The sequence below is a fragment of the Electrona antarctica genome (genome assembly GCF_951216825.1).
Source record: "Electrona antarctica genome assembly, chromosome: 14".
NCBI classification, from domain to species: Eukaryota; Metazoa; Chordata; class Actinopteri; order Myctophiformes; family Myctophidae; genus Electrona; species Electrona antarctica.
Window position 1 is genome coordinate 18,035,762 of NC_136795.1, and position 26,885 is coordinate 18,062,646.

A 26,885-nucleotide genomic window follows, 5' to 3' on the forward strand; every position below is an offset into this window, starting at 1 on the left:
TTTACCTATGTATGGGGATTTTGAGTGATACACTGTCTGACTATCTGACGGGAAATGCATGATTTCATAGTTAACTGTGACCTTTGCGGCAACCACAGTGGTTATCATAAGATTCCCATCTTGCGTACCAGTGGGACATGTCCCGCATACCAGCACACATATACCAGTGGCTGCATGGGAACCTCTGGTGTAGACCACTACTGTAGCCTGGCTAACGTGACTTTGGACTGGGAAGGCTCATTTGATCAGCATATTATGTAAGGGATAATATCTGGCTAGGTGGTCATTGTCGGGAGATAATTCACCGACAGGGAGTTTAACCACCGAGGCGAAGCCGAGGTGGTTACACTCCCTGAAGGTGAATTATATCCCGACAATGACCACCTAGCCAGATATTATCCCGCTTATTACATGGCTAACTAACATAAATTAATCCATTGATCCAAAAAAGGTATTCCATAACTTCGCGCTGGCTGCGTCTGCCCAGCTGCAGGGCTGAAGCACTGTCGGAAAACAAGGAAGTGAGTTGATCAAATAGAATCCATTTTCGGGTCCAGCTGCTTCGTCTATTTCTCGCTCAAATGTTTTCAAAAACATTTTTAAGAGCAATGTTTAGCTGTAAATTACATTGTGTGTGAGTAGTGTGTGTGTTTACATGGCTGTTATGTTGGAAACGGCAGTAAATCAAGCGGGCGCAGCCGCGCAGCTGGTGGTGGTTTGATTAGGCAGCGGTCATTATACAGCGGAGCGGTCATTATCATGAGATAACTCACCGCTGAATTAAGCGATTGACCAATCAGAATCAAGCATTCAACCAAGCCATGTAATAAGTGTAGATAATAAAGGCACTGTGGCCTCACAGGTCAGACGCAGGTTGAAACCACACATCACATGTCATTCATCGATTAACTCGTTAGCATTAAGGCTAATTTTTGACGTGACATTTTGAAAGTGCAGATGCAAGACATGTTGAAGCTTTTTTTGTTGACGACACAACAAACTTGCAATGAAGTTACAACAGTGCCTGTTTGTTATCCTGGTATCTCTAGTTGGGGGTGTAGCTAATTGACTGGCGAGAGGAAAATATGAGAACCAATAAAAATACACAATCAGCAGTTAAGTGAATATTGAATGAATGGAGCCTATAGCCTACCCATGCAGTCATATACAGCGGAGGTTCCCGCTATCTCCCCCCACACAGATCTCCTCCAAGCGGGCTGAACAACAGCTAGGCGGCCCAACCAACCAGCAGGAGTTGGTAGTGCAGAGACATGGACACAATCGTTTGTTTGAGCATACACATAGTGTTTTACCTCTATGCCTCCATCAGTTGCTTATTAAGATTGTATGAATATTATTAATTGTTCAAGGTATACATTAATGTCACTGTTAGAAATGGACATGGAGAGACACATGCACACGGGGGGGAGAGAGAGAGAGAGAGAGAGAGAGAGAGAGAGAGAGAGTTGGGGGGGATTCAAACATTTCCTGAACTTAGCTGAGCAATCTGACCCCCATAGACTGTTGGGAATTCTCTTCACAACTCACAAAGCCCTATAAGAGCCTAGCGAGGGCTCAGAAGTAACATAAACACACACACACACACACACACACACGCGCGCGCACGGGCGCACATCCACACACACGCTTAAAGGTCCACTGATTGGCCCCATCAGTGCTCTTGTAGAAATGGCGCTGGAATCGGATGCCGCGCACTGTGCACATATTGGCGAGGCGAACATAAGTGAAAACACATGTTGTGTGAATGCAGAAAACAGAATGACAGAGCCCACGTGAAGTCATAACCCCATCGGATACTTGAGTTCACCAGAGGCAGCCCGAGCGGAAATGCGTCCTGTTTTTAAAACCGACGTGGACTAAGTATGATTAAGAAATATCAAGTGAAAGATAAAACCAATCACACGCTGTGTGTTTGGTTCATTGAGATCATCCTTATTCCTGCAGCCTGACTGGCCAGGAAGATTCTGGGCTGCTGAATATTCATAGGAACATGAGCTGAGCTTCCTTTTGAAAATCATTTCACTACAAATATGAAACAGGTGCCGATTTGGAGATGATATCATTATCAGAAGCATTTAGATTAGACTCATTACTAGACTAGAGTATATACAGTAAAGTCCTTGGTGTGCGTTTAAATAATATGTGACCAGATTTGACCACAGAAGTGAACCTTTCAAGCCTGTTTTCTGCAAGACATTACTCTATAAGCTATATCTCCAAAACTGGTGGGTCAAACTGAACAACCAATATGTCAATTTGAAGCTATGATTCCCTGCTTTTCATATGACATGAAAAAAAAAGAAAATCCAATGGCAGTCCCTCAGTCAAATCTGGTCACATATGTGTACAAATAGATCCCTCATGGATCCAACACAATTTTACACTCTCACAAACATCTCTAAGCCAGTTGAGTAGCTGAACATCCACATAACAAAGTGAAAGTACATAATAACAAGTCATTCATACATTTAAAACATCCACATACATATTTATATTATCCATCCATATTTTCCTGCATCGCGGAAACAGAACCCCTCCATTGTCTGGGGTCAGAGCTCATACCCCTAACTGCTGAATGGTCACATACTCTGACCTAAGCCTGACCTTTTGACCTCCAACATGGGATCTGGAACCAAGTCAGATCACCATGTTCGTCCCTCAGGGCACATATACATATGCACACACACACACACACACACACACACACACACACACACACACACACACTCGCACGCGTGCGTGCGTGCGTGCGTGCTCGCGCAAGCATCACGTGCGCTCGCACGTACGCACACACAAAAAACATTGAGACTGGACAGAGAATAGCTTCTAATCTTTAAATCTAGTCTCATTCTAGAAGCAGCTAGAAAAGCAAGGCCATGGTGAAATAGTATCCCAGTGCGAGTGAAAACGGCCATTACGAACAACCTGCCCCTACACTGCTTGCTGACCAGTTCAGGGTTGACATGTTTTCTTGTGGTTGGTCATTTGACATACAGTATCGTCGCTGTCAGGTGGAAAACCTTGTATGTCCAAAACCGTTACTTTTCAGGAAATGGAAAACAGAACCTGTGTTCCAGTGGATCCAATGTAGTTATTATTTTAGTGACAAGCTCTTGTTGATACGTTTCATTGGTTCAATATTTATAAATCCCACATATACACTTCATCACTTTCACTTGTTCATTCAGTGAGCATGTGGATCGGCAATTTTTTGCCACTTTGGTGTAATAATGTAGAATGACAAAGTAGGGATTAATTTATGAAAAAGAACATTAATAACAAGTTGAAACATGGAGATACAAGATTTCTGCCCGACAGCGATGATATTGTTTTTCTTTTTCTTTTCTTTTGTTAGTGCTGTATGTTAGCTTCTTCTTTCACCTGAATGACTGTTGCTAAGCAACTTGTTACTTTGTCTGTACTCACTCTGACTATGTACAGTATGTTGGACAACGTAACTGTACAGTACTTTATAGAAGTACATATACACACACAGTATTACATACATGACCATCCTCACATCATCTCTGGAATGACGTGTTGGCTGTGTCTGTCCACCAAGGCATTTTTATTTTCTGAGGCCAGCTTATGTTTTCAATTGTTTTCATTGGGAGCTCTGCATATTTAGACTATGTTACAAACGCCAGCAGCCAGCGTGACAAGGTGTTGAGTGTCTATTCTGCAATGCACATCCCGTACCGTCTACTTTGGGAATTTGGATGAGCGTTTTATAAGAGTGCCTTGCGTTCTCAGCTGGGGAAAAAAAACACAGTCTTAGTGTTCTCTAGTTTACCAACCCACATTCAAACACCAGCAAGACAAAAGCAGAGGATGGGTGCTCAGATAAAACTCTAAAGAATGCATTGTACACGCTACCTGCTTTATAGTCTAACGGTAAATGTCTTGATTGTTTGTTGCACAGAGATGGTCTCAGTGACCTGATTCCATTTCATTTAACTCTGATTAAAAGGACAGATCTTTCTCTGCCACTTGTCTGTCTGTGTATCAAGAATCAAGAGGGGTTTATTTGTCCCTCCCTCTCTCACTCGTACAGGGACAAGCAGTGTAAAGTTGGTGTGGCATGGTCTTAAGCATATTATAGTAGGAAATAAGATAAAGTAAAAAAAAAAAAAAAAAAAAAGCCACAACAGAGAATGTACTGTATATAATGGGGGGAAGGATAGTGAAACATTAAAACAAGCAAGTAATTATACGCCTATGTACAAGGATACTTCCTATGTACATCTAGTACATGAGAATGTGAATACACTTTTCCTGTATATAGTATAAGGCAGGCTATACATTTTGAACATGCCTTATCTTCAACTCTTCACCTCATAGATGTCCCTGAACACTGAATCACCTGCAGCAAGTCACACAAACTCAGTCCTTTTACATAATGCAAACATTTTTTTTGCATTTCAAAGGGGGCTTTGAAAAGGGGCTTCTCTCTCTCTCTCTCTCTCTCTCTCTCTCTCTCTGGGGGGCTTTATTTTATTTCTTTTTTCTAGACAGTTCACGCATTAAAGGCATGTAATAATAATAATAATAATAATAATAATAATAATAATAATAATAATAATAATAATAATAATAATAATAATAATAATAATGTACTTTACCCCAGGCTAATGACATGCTAAAAGTTTATAAGTGGACTATTACCGTTTGCCTCTGAAACTCTCACAGTGGAACCATTCAAATTCGTGTTCCAGGCATTAAAACTGAGGTATTATAAAACCTGGACATTAAAATACTAAAGTGGGATATTAAAGTTTTTTACAGCATGAAAAACACAGATGTTCTGTGTACCAGCATTCACCTACCTTGACATACACACCCCCCTCCCCCCAAGAGGTAATACCGAACCCCCTCACCCAACGAAGTATGATATAAGACCCTCGGAAACGTTACCTTCTTGGCGGTCCTCGAGGGCGACCTCCGCGTGGGCTTGACCGGGCCACTCAGCGTGACGGGCTGCTTGGACACGGAGCCGTTCTCCCTCTTCTTGCTGGGCGACGAGGGGGCCGACGAGGAGGAGGGGGACGGGGAGCCGGGCTGAGAGGAGGAGGAGGGTGGGGAGAGGGGCCCCACCACCCGCACCGACATCTCCTCCGTGGCGGTGAGCCGGAGGCTGCGCAGCATCTCGTCCGTCTCGCGGTCCACCACCAGCAGCCTCGTCTCGTCGTCCACGGCCTTGATTCGCTGCACCACCTGGGAGGAGGGGGGGGGGGGGGACATGGAGGAGAAGATGAGTAGAAATTATGTTGCAATGATGGAGAGACCAGATTACGAGTCCATTTGGGTCATTTTTCACTGAGGATGTTACTGTGCTGAAGAACACAGACCACATTCTAAAAGACACAAATTGATTGTGGCTCAATTGGAGATTACAAACAATCCTTCTCAAAGAGGGCATCACATCAGGGAGAGAATATTATATCATCAATCAATAATTAACCACTTACAGTAAACCCTAGTTGTTTAGTTGACCGGAGCCCCCAAGGGCCCTATACAAGGCCCCCTGCATCTTTTTTGAGTGGTGCAGCCACTCCAAGGAACAGCATGTGTCTGTCTGTCTGTCTGTCTGTCTGTCTGTCTGTCTGTCTGTCTGTCTGTCTGTCTGTCTGTCTGTCTGTCTGTCTGTCTGTCTGTCTGTTTAGAGTACCAATAGGTGACAAAGTGGCGCTGTTGAGCTTCACACTGTGCACAGGTGCATGATGGGAAGCTGAGTTTTTAGAAGCTATGTGGCACTGTTGAGCTTCACACTGTGCACAGGTGCATGATGAGAAGCTGATTTTTTAGAAGCTATGTGGCGCTGTTGAGCTTCACACTGCACAGCTGCATGATGGAAAGCTGAATTTTTATCAGCCATTACGTGATTTCGGGTGTGACAGTACAGTACAGTACAGTACAGTACAGTACAGTAGAGGGACCCCGTGGGGACGCCCACACGGAACCGAGCCGGCACCCTGGGCACGTTCCTGTGGGTCTGGAAGTTCCGGGGACCCCTCAGGGATCCCCACACAGAGTTGCACCACTCAGTTCACACGGGTGTGATTTTCCTCTACACCAAATGTTCTAGCCTGGCTAATAAACCAGACCGAATTAGCCGTTGGCAAAACAAATTGCCTGCCGGCGGATTACACGACAGTGTGATTTGAGTCTGGCTTATTAGCCAGGCTACAAATGTTCACCCCAGATATGGATGCTAGGATTCATGTTGTTAACTCTGTCTGAAGCTGACTTTTTTGTCTGTGTGGACATCCTTTACATTTTAGAACAACTTTTTTAAATCACTTCAAGTGTCTGTCACCAACTTCCTGTAAGCATGGATGCAAGCCAGTGTCTGTTACAATGGGGAAAGAAGAGACATTTGGAACTTGTACAGTGGAGAGACTTGACCTCATATGAAGCTGATTAATGGTAGGGTACATTAGTTACAGAAAGGTCCAGCATTCTACTTCTGAAGTTTTAATGGATTACGGTTGTCAATGTTTTCAATCAAACGAGCTGGACTCCACTGCAAATTACCTACAGTCACAGTGGTTGCTAATGATAACATAAGTACATAAGAATTACTAGAATGAATATGCTCTTAGTTTTTGGCTGCACGTCTCATTCTGTGTTATGATATGCAGTAAAGTTGCAAGCACACACAGTTAATTTAAGTGTAAAAAATGACCCAAACGGACGGGTCAACAACACTGAAGGATTTTTACAGTGACTGATTCTTCTGATTCTTTTCGTAAGCCTGGGAAAGCCTTAATCACATTCTGCTGTGGTCCACTTGATAGCCCGCCAAGAGACACAGCCTCCTGGATGCTGGCGTCCATGGAAATGGATAAAGACAATCTTGCACATTGCAAGATGGACCCGTCCGTTTGGGTCCATTTTTACACTCATAGTATGCTGCTGAGGGAAGTGGAGTCCCAGTCCCCTGAATGAGGGATGGAGGTGGGGTGAGGACGGTGACGTTTTGACATTTACCAGCAGTGACCTGCGAAGTCTGCTTGTTTTCACTGCACAGATGAGCAGATCTGGACTTGGCATCATGTGCAGTAAACACGCAGCAGTACTGATGTTGTCACTTTGTTTAAGAGTTGGATGCGGTGCAAAAAGTTGTGAAGAGAATGCTAATTAATGCCACACAGTAAAATCCCCAGTGCTAATGTATTCATTTCACACACACACACACACACACACACACACACACACACACACACACACACACACACACACACACACACACACACACGCACGCACGCACGCATACACGCGCACACGCGCGCGCGGTGCTCTCACCTGGTGGTGCGTCTCTTTCTCCACATTGTCCCCGTTCACCTCCACCACACGGTCCCCGGCGCGGAGCCCCGCCGCCTCTGCAGGACTGGCGGGCTCCACTTTACGAATATACTGTCCGCTCTTCCCCTTCTCGCCGTGCAAGTGAAACCCATACCCGTTGTCCCCTTTTGTCATGAGACAAAGCCGCGGTTTCAAGACGCTGGCCATTATATCCACGCTTGTTGTTGCGTTCAACTTTCCACAGCCGTCAGGGAAAAAAGGAAGAGAAAAAAATGATAATCCAAATGCAGTGTTTTACAGGCGGTCGCACACTAAACTTTCACGCAGTGGAAACACCATATCGGTTCGATGTGCGCACACTTTTTTCCCATGAAGGTCGGGATCACATGCACTAGAACCAGACGCAGTAGATATTCTCCAGGAGCGTAACTCCCAGCTCAGAGGTTAATGAAGGAAGAAAAAATCAACAACCCTTTAAAATAAATACGACGAGCAACAAGTCCCGCGCTCGTGCCTTCGTAGACAAGCTGGATGGAGCTCTGCTGTGCTGCTCTGTATGGAGGACTCTCCAAAGCGGATCCCTCGGGCGCGCAGAACTCAGTGCGTGCAACAGCCCATCCTTACAACGGGAGACCCCCCTCACAGTGCACTGGACTAGAGAAAGGCAACAGAGCGCTGGCTATATGCTATGGTCACGACGTTTATCCATTACAACCGGTTGGGGAATATGGATTAAATTACCATCGCATCGGAGCGGTGTTGGCGCTGGCTGTTGTGCGCAATAGCACCACCTCTCAGTTAGCCCTGACTTTTGCCTGCAACTTCGAGGGAGTTGCTTGGTAAATGCTGCAGCACAGCCCCCAGGTGGTCATACATCGACGGTGACTTAAATGCGTTTAAGTTATTTTTTTGTGTGACATTTTCATAAATACTGAAAATAGTTACCGGTATCGATCTGCTATATATATATATATATATATATATTTTTTTTTAGAGATTTACTTTAGTTATGCCACCATCTATTTTTTATGACCACGTTTTTATTATGGATTCTTGATTTTACATTGAAATATGTATTAACAGTTTGCAGAATTACAGTACATTTCAAGCACCACTCAATACAAAGACTATTAACTGTGAGTGGACCACCCAATAAAGCATTACACTTGAGCAACCCACACTCCACTCAACAATTTGTTCCACAGTGCAAAGTGAAAAAGGACAGACATGTTAAAGTGTACACAATCCCCCATTTGTACACATCCTGCTATGCACTTCCATTAGCTATGGTTACGTTATTGCATGGTTACAACTAAAAAGACGTTTTACAAAATTAACATATAACAACATAGGCTGTAATATACATGGCTGACAACATAAATAGCAATAGAAATTGTAAGAGTACAAATATTATAATATTGTGCTTTGACCTTTTCACGTGTATGCATCAATAGATAAAACATTCAGAAATGATAGTTTCCTGTGTGGAGGTTTCCATCTAGACACAAGGACATTTTTCCCCAGCAATAATTCCAGCAAAGAATATAGGCCTACTTAAAAAAAAAGGTAAGGAGAGTGTGGAGTCATCATTTAGCAACAAAATCTGGGGAAGATTCTATTCTATTTTTGAATGAAATTAAGCCTATCTGACTGCTACCAACACAGTAACACTGCTACTCTCCTGGCTTTACTATAGCCTATTTAAACACATCCCACAGGCTAACACGTTCTAATATTAAACCTTTTTACAGTCTATTGATGGTAGTGGTAGTGGTACACATAAACACAATCACATGCGTCCTTTTTATTGATTGAGAATCGTTGTGCATAATGTTAAAATCAAATGTATAATGACAATGCACTTATGGGAATATAACACAATTTCAAATTGGGTTGCATTGTGACGTCCTTTGGTGGTAAAAAAAAATCGGCTACACAAAATGCACATACTACACACATACTACACTACACTACACCTAGGTTACTACATATATTGTGTTAAGTTGTATGCCTATTCATAGCCTACTAAGGAAACAATCCCAATGCCTGTTTCTGAATCCCCCCCCCCGCCCCCCCCTTTTTTCCCCTCACTGTATATATTTCTTTTCCCTTTTTACCTCCTTTATGATGAATTCCTGTTCTGTCTATAGAAGTGTCTATTTGTACGTCTCTAAATGTTTTGATGATTTGAACATGGTGGACCCTATTGGAAACAAGTGTAATGCTTAATTGGGTCGTCCACTCACAGTTAACAGCCTTTGTATTGAGTTTGTGCTTGAAATGTACTGTAATTCTGCAAACTGTTAATAAATTCTTCAATCAATCAATCAATCTGTCAGAATCAGATCCTGTTTGTTATACTTGCAGGTATCACTTCTTAAGTTCTTCAGCACTGTTATGCACTGTAATGTTAACGAAGTCCACACCCACAACACCAGAGGGAGTGCAACGAATCATGTTCAACCCAGATTCGGCACAAACAAGGGACTAAATTCTTTTCGCTCCTATGCCACCAAAATGTGGAACGCCCTACCAACAGTCATTAAGACATGCGAATCCCTTGACTCCTTCAAAACCGCTCTCAAAGGGCACCTACGGATGGCTGCAATTCGAAACTGGCCCCCGTAAAATCTGAATCCCCCCCAACCGCCCCCCCTCTTTTCCCCTCACTATATGTTTCTTTTCCCTTTTTACCTCCATTATGATGAATTCCTGTACTGTGCTTTGTCTATATAGAAGTGTCTATTTGTACGTCTCTAAATGTTTTGATGAATTGAACATGGTGGACCCTGTTGTAAACAAGTGTAATGCTTAATTGGGTCGTCCACTCACAGTTAACAGCCTTTGTATTGAGTTTGTGCTTGAAATGTACTGTAATTCTGCAAACTGTTAATACAATTTTCAATCAATCAATCAATCAATGTTCTCCATGTTTCTGGAACTTTTGAGAAAGAGCGGACGTTATGTACGCACGTCATCACGCCGGAAGCTAAATGTACGCTGAATGCTCTCATTGGTCAATGATGTCTGAAACGACGAGAAACATCCACAGAGTTGTGGAAATATCCAGAAAGCTTTTTACAAATATATATATAAGAGTAGTGCGTCAGACACACAGACATTATCTTCACCAGATCCGAGGAGCACAACGCTTTAGGAACAAGTGAACAGCGAGGAGCGACCAGTCACCACTGCATACTTTTACACAGAAACTTCTCAGCACAGTAAGTACCACCAGCTTATTGTTTCTGACGCTACATTTACAGGCGGAAGGAAAGGTGTAAATGATCATAATTTTAATTAATTTGAATAAAGTGCAATAACTTCAAGGCTATTATAGTACATGCGTTTCCAGGAAACTAACAAATTAATTTAAATTACAGCATGTGATAAAATATGCATCATCAGTTATTAAATGTTATTAAATATAAAAATGATAACATTCCCAGTAAATATAATATTGGTGTATTCAATTTTACATTATTTGATATAAATCATAGATAATATAATCAATTAACTCATACTTATATTATATTTCTTATTATATTAGGCTACATATAAATTATAATTTCAATAATAATTTATACATATATTGTTTCATGTTTGTAAAATGTACCTTCGTTCATTTATTTCTATAGGTAATTATTAAAAATGTCTGCAGTAAAAGGTGTCGCTATTGGCATTGACCTGGGAACCACCTATTCCTGTGTGGGGGTTTACCAGCATGGCAAAGTAGAAATCATTGCCAATGACCAGGGCAACAGAACCACCCCCAGCTACGTGGCTTTCACTGACACTGAGAGACTCATTGGAGATGCAGCCAAGAACCAGGTGGCTATGAACCCCTCCAACACTGTGTTTGATGCCAAGAGACTGATTGGTCGGAAGTTTGATGATGCAGTGGTGCAGTCAGACATGAAGCACTGGCCCTTTGAGGTGGTGAGTGATGGAGGAAAGCCCAAAGTTCAGGTGGAATACAAGGGGGAGAACAAATGCTTCAACCCAGAGGAGATCTCCTCCATGGTCCTGGTAAAGATGAAAGAGATTGCTGAGGCCTACCTGGGCCAGAAGGTGAACAATGCTGTCATCACAGTCCCAGCTTACTTCAATGACTCACAGAGGCAGGCTACAAAGGATGCTGGCACCATTGCAGGGCTGAATATACTGAGAATAGTCAACGAGCCAACTGCAGCCGCCATCGCCTACGGACTAGACAAAGGCAAGTCAGGAGAACACAACGTCCTAATCTTTGACCTGGGTGGGGGCACCTTCGATGTGTCCATCCTGACGATCGAGGATGGTATCTTTGAGGTGAAGGCTACAGCCGGAGACACTCACCTGGGTGGGGAGGACTTTGACAATCGCATGGTCAACCACTTTGTGGAGGAGTTTAAGAGGAAATGCAAGAAGGACATCAGCCAAAACAAGAGAGCTCTGAGGAGGTTGCGCACAGCTTGTGAGAGAGCTAAGAGAACCCTTTCCTCCAGCACCCAGGCTAGCATTGAAATTGACTCTCTTTTTGAGGGCATTGACTTCTACACCTCCATCACCAGGGCTCGCTTTGAGGAGATGTGCTCTGACCTCTTCAGGGGAACATTAGAGCCTGTGGAAAAAGCCCTTAACGATGCCAAGATGGACAAGGCACACATTAACGACATTGTCCTGGTTGGAGGCTCCACCAGAATCCCCAAAATCCAGAAACTCCTGCAGGATTTCTTCAACGGCAAGGAGCTAAACAAGAGTATCAACCCAGATGAGGCGGTGGCTTATGGAGCTGCTGTCCAGGCTGCCATTCTGTCAGGCGATACATCAGGACATGTTCAAGACCTGCTGCTGCTGGATGTGGCACCTCTCTCCCTGGGCCTTGAGACAGCTGGAGGAGTTATGACAGCCCTCATTAAACGGAACACTACTATCCCCACTAAACAAACCCAGACCTTCAGCACTTACTCTGACAACCAGCCTGGGGTCCTCATCCAGGTGTTTGAAGGAGAGAGAGCCATGACCAAGGACAACAATCTGCTGGGCAAGTTTGAGCTGTCAGGAATCCCACCTGCTCCTAGAGGGGTTCCTCAGATCGAGGTCACCTTTGACATTGATGCTAATGGTATCTTGAAAGTGTCTGCAGTGGATAAAAGTACAGGCAAAGAGAACAAAATCACCATTACCAACGATAAGGGTCGGCTCAGCAAAGAAGAGATCGAGAGGATGGTGCAGGATGCTGACAAATACAAAGTTGAAGACGACCTTCAGAGGGACAGGATCACTGCCAAGAGCTCCCTGGAATCCTACGCCTTCAACATGAAGAGCAGTGTACAAGATGACAACGTGAAAGGGAAGATCAGTGAAGAGGACCAGAAGAAGGTCATTGAGCAGTGTGATCAGGCCATAGCCTGGCTGGAGAACAACCAGTTGGCTGATAAAGAGGAATATCAGCATCAACAGAAAGAGCTGGAGAAAGTGTGTAGCTCCATCATCAGCAAGTTGTATCAGGGAGGAATGCCAGCAGGCAGCTGCAGACAGCAGGCCCAAGGCAACTCCCAGGGCCCAACCATTGAGGAGGTTGACTAATTTAATATTTGTTTATGGACTTAAAAAAAGGAAGAAAAAAGAGATGATAATGCTTACTGTACTTACACTTTAATCTATGTGTGATTATAGGTCATTTGTGTTTTGTTGATCATGTACTATATTGTACAGTACATTCACTGTATATTCATTACTTTTATTTGTATTTTATTTACAATATGCAATGCTGGACATTGCAGTAAAATGTTAAATTGAATATTGCTGGTGGCTTTGGTATCTTTTAAATAAAATAAATATGTAAATATCATCATTCATCATAATAATATGTCCTGAGTTATTCACATTTACAATTAGGTAGGTAGGTAGGTAGGTACATTGATGGCATTTTCTTAGTATTTTCTTAATAAAGTATCTGAGTATCTGTAAAGTATCTGAAACCCATCTGAAGGAGTTCAAGAGTAACTCAATATTAACATTTGCCATTTGAAATTCACCACTGAATGTGATGACCACAAGATGAAGAGTGACTCTAGCAGACTTCATTCCAACATCTTAAGCGTACTGACAGAAACTGTGTTACATAAACAAACTTTCCATCCTTTTCCATTCAAGAGAAGTCTGCAAATATCCCAGTTTAAATTCCGCCACATCTGTATTTCTCGATTTCCTTAGGCTCTGATATAGATACATGTTATTATCAAAGTATCAACACTGGTTGTCATACAGTCAATACAACAGTATTTCTAGTTCAGAAGTGGCACCTTGAACTAAGTAACCAGGTGGGGAGAGAAGATCTAGTATAGTATAGGCTAGATATATACCCACAACAATTAACTTATAATATACAAGACCAATACAATACCATGTCTTCATTCATTGATAATTCTAGAACTCAGTCCCTGATAACATTATTATAGCCATTGAGGTCTTAGGTACCAGGGTACTGACGTGATAAGCATTAGTTAAAAACAATAACAATATTCATCATAATCATACAGATGTAATGTATTCAAACTGGTCCATTACACTGTCTATTAAATTGACCCTGAGGATTTTACTTGCAATGTTTTGGCAACGTGAGTTTATGTAAGACTGGGGAGACTACACAGTTTTAATGTGTCCATGTGTACTCTCAGGCCCCTTTTCCACTGGGTTTGAACCGGTTTGGTTCTTTTTTCCCGCGGCCGCTTATTTAACCAGTTCAGAGTGTTTCCACTGAACGTGAGTTGGTTCAGAACCTTAATAGTTGGTTTGGAACTGGAACCAAACAATGGCTGTCGGTTCTGTGGAAGCACCAAGGTTCCAAGAATCTAGAACGGAACCAGTTCTAGAACCAAAGTTATTTTGGTGGAAAAGGGGCCTCAGTGTTACATTTGCACAGATGGTTTTACTGTATAGTGAAAGTAATCATATCAAAGTGTCAGTTCAACTGTGATGTTTAAGTGGCATGTGCTGTCTGAGAAAAGTCCATTATCATTCTCTAGTCTAAAGTGTCCTGGCCCACAGCTCAGACAGGAATGTGGTCTACTCTAGATACAAAATAATAATGAAAATAATAATTTGTCAACACAAGTACACAACAGCAAAGGCTCTTAACCTGGCTCTTAGATGAAGCCCTTTGGTAAATTGTGTTTGTGTGCTGTGTATGTGTATGACTATGATATAATGTCTGCTCTGCCTCCATCCATCCATCTTCAATCGCGTATCCGTAGTCGGGTCCCGGGGCAACAGCTCCACCATGCAGAGAGCTCCAGACTTTCCTCTCCAGAGCAACATTAGTAACCGAGGTGGTCCCGGCAGATATTGGAGATATAAACCCTCCAACTCATGGTCCAGCATGGAGGGTCTGCCTCGGGGTCTTCTTCCAGCAGACGCTCGAGAGGCATCCTAACCAGATGCTCGAACCACTAAGCTTAGCTGGGTCCTTTCCAAGCGAAAGCTCTGCTCTGCCTGCTATCTGCTCTGCCTGCTCTGTCTGCTCTGCCTCTCAAACAAATATATACTATACTCTCAAATACACTATACGGGACAAATATGTCGTTGTTGATCAGATTAAGAGCATGATGAGACATTCATATTGTTGGTTTTATTCATATTGTTGGTTAAAACATCCGCACACTGGTTTAAAGCTCCCAAAACCTATTTTATTTAATGGTGCTTTACGTTTTGTACGTGAACGTTTAAAAAAAAAAAAAAAATCTGACTTTAACCAATATGGATATTTAATAGGAGACATAGGCACACATATGGAGAAGGTGCACCATATGACCAATAGGAGACTGACCATCTCACTTCACCTGGTTCAACTCTTTCACTCATTTTGTTAAATGCTAGTATTCAAAAGGTGGGTTATTATTCAGCATCATATGCTAGCTATAATTTTCTTTTGCAGTTTAAGCAACAAAGAAATATATAGACAGGTGTCATGTCAGGAAAGTAACATCATAATATGTATAATATGATAGTTGATTAGCTGACTTCCATATATTATATGGAAGTCAGCTAATCAACTATCCTTTTGTGACATAATGCAGTAACTAGAAACAACCACCAGGTGTCCTCATTCATCCATTCTGAGGGTCTGAGGATTTCACATTTTACAATCATATTCTTTTTCTTTTGATTTCTAACCGTTTGAAATCATATGAACTTTATATATGAACGTTTTTTCTTCTTCTTCATTTTACATAGTACTTTGTATTTCATTAAAGTAGGTCACTTGAGTCTTGACTTGACCAGTTGATTTCAATCTACGAAAGGAGCTGGGCCTACACTACCCATAATTCCGTCTGGCAGTTTTGACGCAAATTTTGAGATAAAAAAAAAACACCCGGACCGACCGACCGTTAGTGACGCCGAAGGAAGGAAGAAGGAGGTGTGTGGCTGCTGCTGACTGTGCTTCTGGGTCGTTTCTTATTTTAAATAATAATAATCATCACCATTCTGAATAGATACAGACAAACAGCATTCTAATTATGGCTGAGGGATCTACTGTGACCGCTGTTGTAGACAACAAAAGCGCCAATCTACTTGTGAGTATTTCTCTGATGCTAGCAAACAGGTGAACTTTAACGTTAGCATGTTAGCCCTAGCTCTGGCCTGTCCTCGGCCCTAATGAGGATTAAAGCCTCTTTTTATATACCCAGTAGTAGAGTCGACAGTAGTACGACGGTGTCGCTTCCCGAAAAGAACTGATATACAAGCTGCGACTCGTTGTTGGCTTGTATATCAGTCTTGTACGAGCAATTCATATTAGCGCTGGTTAATATATGTAGCTGATCGCTCTCTCTCCAGTCTCATCCTTGTGTAATAACTGACCCTGGGTTTGTATGCATATTACATTAGCCTACTGCTACGTATTTTACTCTTAATGGTCTACATCTAGGTATTACCATTTTATTAGAATTGTATTATTGCAGCATCACTGGTTTGTCCGTGTAAATAAGTGGTGAAATTCAATTGTTTTCAGAAGGGGAGAATACAGGCGGGTGCTGGGTAGCCTCTCTCGGAAGTCGGAACCCTGTATAAATCTAGGCTAGCCTAATATTTAAACATCTACGAGAGTTTAAATCTTAGGCTAGTATATATTTTGTACCCTATTACCGCCATCCCAAATACAAAGATGTTTTTTGGGGGAGTGGGTGGAAGCTGTACAGGTGGTCTTGACTCTTGCCCGTTTCCTTTTATATTTAATTTAGTGTGTGTATATATGTGTGTGCACACCTATTTATTTTCCCCTTTTTGCTGCTAATTGTAGTGGATTGATGCCAAACTAAGTTTTGTTGTTATGCAATGATGACGATAACTAATTCAATCTAATCCGAAATCTTTGGTTAACAATGTTTTAATCGGGTAACTTAAACTAGGGCTCAGATTCCTCTCCAAGACCTTAAGTAGGGAAGTGTAAAAGGTCACAATGTTGCAGCGAACAGCATGACATGGCGAGTGGCGACATCACTCTTAAGGCCAGTCCCCACCAATGCAACTACTTGCAGTTGCAACCATTATCTCCAATGGCAGTTTTAAGGCCAGTCAACACAAATGAAACTTGTTGCAACTAGTTGTATTTGTGCGGTCTGGCCTTTACCCTTCAAATATTACGGTCCTGTTCTGCAAGTTCACTTAACAAGTGGTGTCTGTTGGCCTGCCGCCTACATCAGTGGATCTCATACTCCAGTTTTAGGTGATAAGGTGACCACCGAAATGGTGGTTAGTAAAAACAGATGTGTTCGGGTGAGCGGTGAGTCCCTTATCACTGTGACGTCATGTTGTAGTTTTCCCAACCACACTGGTGGTGACCACCTCACAGTATGTATAGGCCTTTAAATGTTTCCATGTCAGGGACCCGTCACCCCCAAATTTATATTTGGCCCTCATCTGAAATTTGTTTTGTTAGATGGGGTGCAATTTTGAACGCTTTGCAGACACCAACGCGTTGTGGGCTTGTAGATCGGCTGTTCTCAAATAACAGAGGTATAGTGTTAAACTGATAATGGTGCTATTTTAACACATTTTCCTGGGGACCCGTCACCCACTGCAACCCCCCCGGACCCCACTTTGATAACCAGTGGCCTACAGAAAGCTATCCTACTACACGCCTGAGCTTCAGTCGTCATTTAGGCTGAGTCGCAATTATTTTCATGGATGACATGGTATTGTGGCTCATTATCAGATGTAACGAACAAGGCTACCATAGTCCAGTACTATTTATTCTGTAGTACATGATTCTCTTCAAAATGAGTACAGCCATAGAGGGACTAGTAGAATTAGAGCCCCCCCCCCCCCCCCCCCCCCCAGCTGCTCATTTCAAGTTGGAAGTTGCTCACTGGCGTCTGAAGCTCCCGGAAGAACGTTCTACTTCTGCATTTTGTGCCCAAAATGCGGAAGTGGTAACTCCATGAACGTGCCTGAATTGATTCATGAACAAGCCGTGAGCGCTCTGTTAAACCCATGCTCCTTTGCTCGTGCATGCATTACACCCGCCTGCAGTTCCAGCTTTGGCCAGTAGGGCAGGGTGGCTTCACAGTTTCCCAGCCGCTCTGTGGGCCTGAGTGTAGGCCTGTCCACCTGTGCTTATGAGTTTTTCGTGTGTTTTTCGTGTCCAGGCACAGGAAACGGCCCAGCTGGAAGAGCAGCTGCAGGGTTGGGGAGAGGTGATCCTGGCTGGGGACCAGGTGCTGCGCTGGGAGAGGCCCTGGTTCCCTGGGGCGTTGATGGGTGCCGCCACTCTGCTCTTCATGTGAGTGTCTGTTTTGTTTTTTCCTTGTTTTTGAACTTGGATGATGATGATGGATGGATGCTTTTTTTTTTATGCCTGGGGACACGCTGAGGGGAGGAGCATACAATGGTGTTTGTTTTTATGGGACCCATGTTTTACAGTTTGCTAACCCAGATTACATCACTAGGCACATGTTTGGCATAGCCATATCAGCTGCCATGTGGTCAGGTCTGCATGTAGTGTACTAAACAAGATGGTTAAAAGCTATCGTATCAACACAAAAGAAAATGTTTATGCAATCTTTCATTTAAATTGCCAAGTCCTTGTGGTGTAAAGTATTACACCTGTATGCTTTTTTTTGCCTTTTAGCTTAAAGATGATTAACATTCCATTAATAAGTTAAGCTTTGCAAGGAAAATATTTTGAAAAACACGTGTGAGGTGAGGGGCGCTAATATATTAAAGTCTAACTCCAACACTAACATTAAACGCCATTAACAATAAAGACACAATATGACATAAATGTTCCCTTCATTGTCAATGGCATTTACAAAACAAACATTGAACTAAAGACAAACATTAAACCTGTATATAGGAGGGGCTAGCACCCCTCAAAAACAGATGGGACATTTTCATTTGTGATAGTTGGTGACAAATTCCATGGGCTGTTTCTGGACAAAAAATCTTTAACTCTTGAGAGTGTAAACTGAAGCATTTAATTTTATGCTCCCAAGATTTAAATTGTTAAACATCTGCATTACTTAATTTACAAAAAGTCTACACTACTGTATTTAAATTTTGACAAAAGATAATAATAGTGAAATGTGATAACTGGCTATGATATACTGCGCTGGTTCTCATTAGGGTGCTACCAGGTCCTTTGTGGAGTTGTTCCAGAGGGTCCCACTCCCCAACTGAATGATTGATGGTTAGGAACATAAGTTAAATTGATACAGGGGACACAGAGATAAAAATGAGTGTTAATCAATGGTGATCTGTGGCATAATGCATATTAAATGGGGGATCATGTTGAGAATCGCATACTGGATTGTTAAAAGGTGTCTCTCTATCCTGGCAGGATGATTTACTACCTGGACCCCTCTGTGCTGACTGGACTCTCCTGCGCAGTCATGCTGCTGTGTCTGGCTGACTACCTGGTGCCCACGCTTGCCCCACGGATCTTCGGCGACAACAAGTGGTGAGAGGCTGTCTTCTAAATAAAGAGTTGAATCGCTGTCAAGTCGGAGCCCAACCCCGATTTATCTGTCATTATTTGACAACATCAGTATATCGGCCCAATTTGTAACGACTTCCATCCTGGTGTCCCATTTTTTTGTTATTTTAAATCTTCAAAAATGGCTATCTACAAGCTCACAAATGTGTCACGATGAAATATGGTATATCAGGAGTTAGTTGGTTACCATAGTTGGACAACTTATCATATTTAGTAATCTATATTTCTGACAATTTATAAAGTTGACACCCGGGGCTAGCACTACGTGTCCTGTTGGTGTACACACTGCACAGCCATAATGTGCTCCAGGCAGCTCTCGTGTTGCCTCCTCTTGTAGAAGACATTTGGGGCAGGATTGAGTGACAGTCTCCAGGTGCTGCGTGTTGGGTGTCTGGCCATGACTGTGACAGTGCTGACTGTGTAACCTTACATCAGCAGAGCGTGACTCATCTGCCTTTTTTTTCTCTTTGTCCTGTTCGCAGCACCTTCCATACATTTGGCCTTCCCTGCAAGAATATCGTTTTGTAAATGGCAACGCGTGTGCCTTAACGGCAAATTCTGCAGTTTAGTTAAAATAGTTCATGGTGGTGGTCAGGATGTATCTAGATTAATATATTGCCATGGCATGGGAAGGCATCGCTGAAAAGGTTGTTTAAGAGCTCTAGTGGGTGGGTGGACAAACTGGACATGGTGGACACGACAATTTAGTCCTGCCTGTTATGTGCTAAGATTGCACCTGGCATTTGAATGCGGCAAGTCTATTCTTAGTTGAGCCAGTAAGGGTGTGGCTATTGATCCATGCAGTCTGCTCGCAACGCAGATGTGTCCTGCAGAAAGTGCTGGCTGGGTACTCGCTTAACCTGGATCCTCACAAGGCCAGTGATTGCAGCAGGTTTGAGGAAAGTAAAAGCAGTCCCCACACTGGGGTGTGTGTGTGAGAGGCTATTTGGGTATCTGGTCTTGATGTCCTTTCAGGGCCGCTAATGGGAACAAGTCCCATGGCTTGAAATAGGGGATGATGGTTAAGCCGAAGAGAACAGCACGTTCTGAAAGATACCCCCCTGCACACGCCTCTGAAGCGGTTTGCTTTACTCCCTGTCAGCACTATATAGCACCGTTTCAATGTATATGGGTGTGTAGTAATCATGTCCTTACTGAGGCAAGATGGTGAGACAGATGTTTCTCGTTGAGAACAATGATATATCTAATAATCTTGGCTTCTGTATCGATGTGATTGCATCATGCACAACTGGTTTGCTTATTCATCATTAGTCACTGTGGCCTAGTTTGTCTTCACTTGGTGTTTTGTACACACTGAGTGGCAGTTTGAAATTTGACAACACAAAAGATGATTAATGCCCATTTCCTACAGAAAACTCTGTGCCAATCATGAGCAGACAGTACCGTATACTGTTGTGTTAAATGGACAAAGCATCAATAGGGATTCGTTTTTTTGGGCTCGGCAGTAAAAAATCTCTTAAACGTTGCAGTTTGTTGCTTTCCAGCTTGCTTGCTGTTCTTTGTGCTACTGAATCAATCAATGCACCAATTGTTATAAAAATAATTCTCCCTTCCTTCCCCTCCAGGACCTCAGAGCAACAGCAACGCTTCCATGAGATCTGTGGCAACCTCGTGAAGACCCAGCGCCGTGTGTTTGGCTGGTGGACACGTCTTTTTACCCTCAAGGAGGAGAAACCTAAGATGGTATTCCATTTGTTTTTTTGAGGGGCACTAACTCCTATGTCCAGCTTTGAGGGTGTGTAAACACAAACATTGTCCTAAAACAAACATTAAATGCCATTGATAAAGAATGGCCAGTTTTGAGTGTTTGTGTAAACACAAACCTTGTAGACGAAGGTGAGGACACAAATTGTGATTGGCCAGAATGAGATGATGTATGATAAGAGCGCCCCTCACATCACACAGGTGTGATTTTTGAGGGGTGCTAGCCCCTCCTATATCCAGCTATAGATTTTCGTCTTACACAAACCTTAAATTCCCATTGACAATGAATGGAAAATGTGTCTTATGTATACGAGCAAATCGGCTATTTTTGTCCTACACAGATTAAATTCCCATTGACAATGAATGGAGAATTTACGTCGTGTCGGAGCAAATCCTCCTGTATACAGCTTTTGACCCCACGTCTCAATATTTGCCATTGACAATGAAAGGAGAATTTAGGTCAAATGTCCGCCAAAGCTTGTCCCCAAACGTCTATTTGCCAATGAAAGGAGAAATTAGGTCAAATGTCTGCCAAATATGACGTAAATCTGTGGCAACAGGCATTCTGATTGGCCAGTATGAGATGATGTACTCACTTCACATGGGTGAGATTTTTAAATATACATTTAACTGACCCACAAATCCATCACCTTTACACTACTGCCAAAAATAAACTATGCATAATATACTACATATACAATACTTCTTGAGGTAAATTAGTAGCACCAGCGGTTGTTCATTAGATTTGTGTCATGAGGAGAGAATGCACTTTCTCTAGGCTACAGATAAATGTGTCCCCAGTCAGCTGATATGATTCTGCTGCCCCACTTTAGTAGGCCATTAACTTGGCTTCGTGCCGCCTAACGGCTCATAAAGGCACTTGCAGGCTTGTCTTTGATGATAGACACGCACAGAATTAATTTGCACGGTCAATGAGGGCTTTGTCAGACGTTTGGCAAGGACACAGGCATGGACTCCGCTCATGTAAGGTTTAAAGCTCCAATCTGGAATTTATTTGAATGAATACAATTTTCAGTGTTTGGAGGGTTGCTGTTCCATTGAGAGTAGGATACCTACCTACTGGTAGACATGTAGTACTGCCTGAAGTTCATAAGACTAATATCTCCTCTGGAATAGTGGGAGTTGCTCTTGCATGAGAGGGCTAGATCCCTGTCCGGATCCTGGGTAGGACATAAAAGTTGCGGACTGCGGCTTTAGTTTAGTTGTCAAGACTCTCAGTGGTTCCCAAAGTGGGGTCTGGGGACCCCTAGGGGTCCTTGATGGAGTTCCAGGGGTTAGGGTTAGGCCGCGGTCCCCAAACCTTTTTGGCTGTGTTCCCCCTGTTACCTCCTGACCTAGCCAACGCACCCCCAACGCTCAGTCTCGTATTTGGCCGAAAATGATATTTTTGAAACCACTCCCTTACGGAGCTGTGGGTGGCTGGGTGCGTCTGAGCACGAAAACAGCATGGTTGTTTTTCACCACCTGGGCGCAACCTAACACACACGCACATTAACTGTATGATGATTTCTGGTGTGCCAGTACAGTGACAGTACAGTACACAGGGCTTAAAGTTGTCAGTCCTGGGGATGGATTTCAGTCCTGAGGATTTCATAGAGGTCATTTAATGAGATCAGTGCAGATTTGCAAAAAATAATTTTCAGTTTTAGGATTTTTTTTTTTAGCTTTAAGCCCTGTGTACAGTACAGTAGAGGGTACAGTAGAGGGACCCCCCCCCACGGTAACTGTCATTTCTCAACCGTTTCTGACGTGGGGAGGCTCGCTGGAATCGGGGTGGCACCCTGGGAGCGTTCCTGTGGGTCTGGAACTTCCGCCTCCCCCCCACCCCCACATGGAGTTGCACCACTCACTTTTTATTTATTTGATTATGGCAAATAATCACAGAATGTGTTGCGAGACATGCAGCTGCTGTATACTCCCGCAGCTGCTCTATACATCTCCTTACAACAGTGTTTTACTGGATTTTACTGTTAAATAATGCCATAAATCTGCCATTACCCTTTTCATGTCATGCACCCCCTAGAGGGTGTTCACGCACCACAAGGGGTGCACGCACCACAGTTTGGGAACCACTGGGTTAGGGTATATACAATAATGAACTAATGCAGGTCAAACTGGGGGTCCCTGAAATTAAAATGGTTGAGAATCACTGCACCCACACACAGCATTTCTGAGGCAGTGGGTCTGACCCAAAAGTGGGCCTGTGAATCTGCGACAAAGACACAAGGAACATCTTTTAAATGGAGCCGTCCTTTAAGACCATTTGAGCATGAGCACTGCTACCTTGATGTAAATGCAGCCTGTGGCAAATGAGAGTACACAAAAAAAATCATCCATGTTGATGTAACTCGAGAGTGCTTACATGGACCCGTCAGCATGGTCCATTTGTGCACTCTTCAGAGTTTAAAGACACTGCAGGTTTTACTGCAGTGTGTAGTGTGGCTGTGGAACAGTTTGTACTGTGAAGGTCCTTATCAGTGCTGTCTCTTGTGGAACCTCCCTGTCCTGTTCTATCTGCAGTACTTTGCCTCGGTGATCAGCACTCTGCTGGCGGTGGCCTGGATTGGACAGCAGGTCCACAACCTGTTTCTCACCTACCTGATTGGTGAGTACAAAACACACACAGCAACTATTTATTTGTTTTCATAATTTTGTTAACCAATGGGTTTTACGGAAACCTCATCAGTGATACTTGTCTATCCTCTGGTTGCCTTTAATGATTAAGATGCTAGGAAACAGGAAGTGGTGGCTGTTTGTCTAAACACCAGCTTCCTGTTTAGAAACACACGCCTGTTGCCTAGACTAGAGCATGCCGGACAAATTAGGCCCAGGAGCAACAGCTGTGATCTAATTTAAATTGTATTAAAAGTATCTATCTTGATGGTAGCTGAGCATGTCTAAAATCTGTAATCTGGAGCATCTTGTTTGCCAGCGAGAAACCAATTCTGCCAATCACACCATCCTCACCGTCTAATTTAACTCTGGAAGTGTACAAAAGAACTAAATAGACCCTTTACCAGCAGCTGGCAAGTTGAATGACATCTTCTGCACTGTGAAATTGTACACTAGTTGGCACCGTGATGCAATTTTCACCATGCTGTAAGGCAGCGACCATTGTCTTCAGTGTGTTTGGATCAACATTCACATGTGAATCAAGGTTTTGTGTATATACATATGTGGCTCAAGAGGTAGAGCAGGTCGTCCAATGATCCATGGGTCGGCGGTTCGAATCCCGGCTCCTCCTGGCTACATGTCGAAGTGTCCTTGGGCAAGACACTGAACCCCAAATTGCTCCCGATGTGCTGGTTGGTACCTTGCATGGCTTCCGCCGCAATCGGTGTATGAATGTGTGTGTGAATGGGTGAATGTAATGCAGAATCTATGTAAAGCGCCTTGGATAAAGGCGCTATATAAATGCACCATTTACCATTTATCTCTGATGATAGACATATTTCGTTGGCTTTTTTTGTCTTCGTGCTTTGAAGACATTTGTGTGCATTGCATGACTGCTCTGATGCAACGTACAAACATGTTACTTCCTGTTAGTCTGATTCAGCACTACAGTAGAAGTCTGTCTTCTAACGGCAACGCACACTCGCAAAACACAGGCAAAACAATTCGCCTACTGCTGGAGTAAAAATAAAAGTTGCCAAAATGTTACACACACTAGTATCAACCCTATAGATGTATAATTATCCCTTAGGGAGTGTTAGTGAATCATGGTTCTTGGAAGAGTTGTCAACAGGGTGAGACTGACATGTCTGTTCCCATCCCTCACGTCACCCCTTCCCCACAGCAATGGATGACTGGGTACAAATCATGGCGAAATCCTTTGTTCTGAAGCATTCAGTGAAACGTGACCTTTCATGTATTCCTGTTTTGGGACATCGACTGTTATGAAATGGTCGAGGTGAAACCATTTTAAGCTCGAGTATTTTTTTGTCATTGTATGATACGCGTCGCGCACGAAAATATCTGATCTGCAAGCTCACAACTCATTGCTTATGTGACGCGTTGAGTTTTAGATCTACTCTTTTCTGAGTGCAACGCCATTGTATGATGGGAGCATAAATGAAGCATGCAATTTTGCATCGGTCTGAATTTTCCCCCTAGACTCGAGTCATGCCAGTAACTCGTGTATGTTCTTGTAATTCATTCCCCAAATGTATTATTTTAAGCTTGGGTAGGTTTTCCAATTAAATATGTTTCCACCATTATGCACAGTGCAATACTCATTGTGGCGGCTGTGGCTCAGGCGGTAGAGCAGGTCGTCCAATGATCCGTGGGTTGACGGTTCGAATCCCGGCTCCTCCTGTCCACATGTCGAAGTGTCCTTAGGCAAGACACTGAACCCCACCTTGCCTCCAGTGGTCGTCACCATTGGTGTGTGAATGTGGGAGTGGGAAGTGAGGATGCTGGCGTTGACACTGACTGACAATATACATAATTATAATGTAACCAAAGGTACAGGAAAACATTGTGAACACTTTTCTTTTTCTGCACCCTGCAGTGAGCTTCCTGCTGCTTCTTCCTGGCCTCAACCAGCATGGTATCATCACCAAGTACGCTGGTATGGCCAAGAGGGAGATCAACAAACTGCTGAAACAGAAGGAGAAGAAGAATGAGTAGGAATAGAAAGCGCTGCACAGTGCAATCCTCAATGTTCATTTAACTTGTAGAGTGTGCAACCAAATGGACCTATTGGGTCCATTTGCACACTCTGAGTTAAATGAACACTGGGGGTTTTACTTGTGGCGAGAGCGACTCTGAAAGACGGACTGCGGAACAAAGTCGAAGATGGAAATGTATTTACAAGAGAAGAAACCAGTAGAGCGACTGGGAAGAGAAGAAAATAAATAAGCACCCTGCTCCCTCAATTTCTCTCTCTGTCACAGAGATAAGACCAATTTGTCACACGTGGAAGAACGTGTCATTTCTCCTTCCCTCCTGACCGCCCCTTGACATTTCAGGCCCAGTCAAATAGTGGGATTATTATAATTTTTTTTCTATTGTGTTTTTGTTATTCATTTAAGTGCATGCAGTCACCACATGTATTCTGATTGTTGCTTTTCCTCACCATGTCATTAAGTCATGTTCATGAACCAAATGGCAGATATACAAGCTCATTGTGAGCTTAGAATTAGTAATGGGGCTTAAGTGGTTAATTAAACATGTTCTGTGCACTGAAATGTTCATCACCATAATTCACTCATACACACACCCCCTTGGGATTTCCTATTGTTTCTTAGTTTAATGAAAACAATTAAGATGCCAGTAAAGCTTTTTAAAGCCATTCCCTATTTATTTTCCACAGAATCGGCGACTACTGAGTTTAGTTTTTCTCTGGCAGTGTAGCATCAATTCTTTCAGCCACACGTAGATCGCTCACAGGCAAGATGTCACAGGAGAAATTGTTTACTTTTTTTCGTTTAGTCACTACTCTTTACTTTAGATGTATTTAAATGGAGTACTGAATGAAACTGGAGTCATACACAGGAAATCCTTTTAATTTAACTCATGTGACACTGAGTGTACAAATGGAACCAGATACTTGGACGGGTACATCTGTTTTCTATTTGTACGCTCTCTGGGTTAAATTAACCCTCAGGATTTTGACTGTACGCTGTGCTGTGTGTTTGTGTACATGTGTGTCGTCTGGGGTGCCTGTCTGTAAATAGGCCTGTCCCTTTATTATATATGTCTACCCTGCTGTCTCCCATCTACTGTGATGTCTTATTCTGTCCCCTCTTTAGTCTGTTTGACCCCTGTCCTGAATTTATCCTCCCCGATGGAGGTCTGTAAAAAGAATAAATAAAAGTCTGATTTAAATTAA

General features: G+C 43.0%; 3 protein-coding genes across 3 annotated transcripts in view; 2 read left to right on the forward strand and 1 right to left on the reverse strand.

Annotated features, from left to right (window-relative positions):
* LOC306936725 (Na(+)/H(+) exchange regulatory cofactor NHE-RF2) overlaps positions 1 to 8,042 on the reverse strand; it is a 56,196-nt gene extending 48,154 nt beyond the window's left edge. The window contains exons 1-2 of the mRNA XM_079520340.1: positions 7,327 to 8,042; positions 4,936 to 5,235 (exon numbers count right to left, since the gene is read on the reverse strand). Of these exons, the coding sequence (XP_079376466.1) occupies positions 4,936 to 5,235; positions 7,327 to 7,533 (507 nt within the window). The 5' untranslated portion in view covers positions 7,534 to 8,042. The remainder of the gene's footprint in view (positions 1 to 4,935; positions 5,236 to 7,326) is intronic.
* A 2,290-nt stretch (positions 8,043 to 10,332) lies between these two features.
* LOC306937657 (heat shock 70 kDa protein 1) lies at positions 10,333 to 13,167 on the forward strand. The gene is made up of 2 exons (XM_079521554.1): positions 10,333 to 10,550; positions 10,965 to 13,167. The coding sequence occupies exon 2, from the start codon at positions 10,978 to 10,980 to the stop codon at positions 12,895 to 12,897; it is 1,920 nt and encodes a 639-aa protein (XP_079377680.1). The 5' UTR covers positions 10,333 to 10,550; positions 10,965 to 10,977; the 3' UTR covers positions 12,898 to 13,167.
* Positions 13,168 to 15,686: 2,519 nt separating this feature from the next.
* Positions 15,687 to 26,885, forward strand: arl6ip1 (ARL6 interacting reticulophagy regulator 1). Its single transcript, XM_079521711.1, has 6 exons — positions 15,687 to 15,887; positions 17,961 to 18,094; positions 19,151 to 19,270; positions 20,893 to 21,010; positions 23,573 to 23,657; positions 25,563 to 26,885. The coding sequence occupies exons 1-6, from the start codon at positions 15,831 to 15,833 to the stop codon at positions 25,679 to 25,681; spliced, it is 633 nt and encodes a 210-aa protein (XP_079377837.1). The 5' UTR covers positions 15,687 to 15,830; the 3' UTR covers positions 25,682 to 26,885.

What these genes read in the sequence shown, in the direction of transcription:
- LOC306937657 (XM_079521554.1), top strand. Translation starts at nt 10,978, where the DNA reads ATGTCTGCAGTAAAAGGTGTCGCTATTGGCATTGACCTGGGAACCACC.
- arl6ip1 (XM_079521711.1), top strand. Translation starts at nt 15,831, where the DNA reads ATGGCTGAGGGATCTACTGTGACCGCTGTTGTAGACAACAAAAGCGCC. An exon ending in GCCGCCACTCTGCTCTTCAT is followed by an intron (nt 18,095 to 19,150) that starts GTGAGTGTCTGT and finishes CTATCCTGGCAG; the next exon opens with GATGATTTACTACCTGGACC. An exon ending in AGGAGGAGAAACCTAAGATG is followed by an intron (nt 21,011 to 23,572) that starts GTATTCCATTTG and finishes TTCTATCTGCAG; the next exon opens with TACTTTGCCTCGGTGATCAG.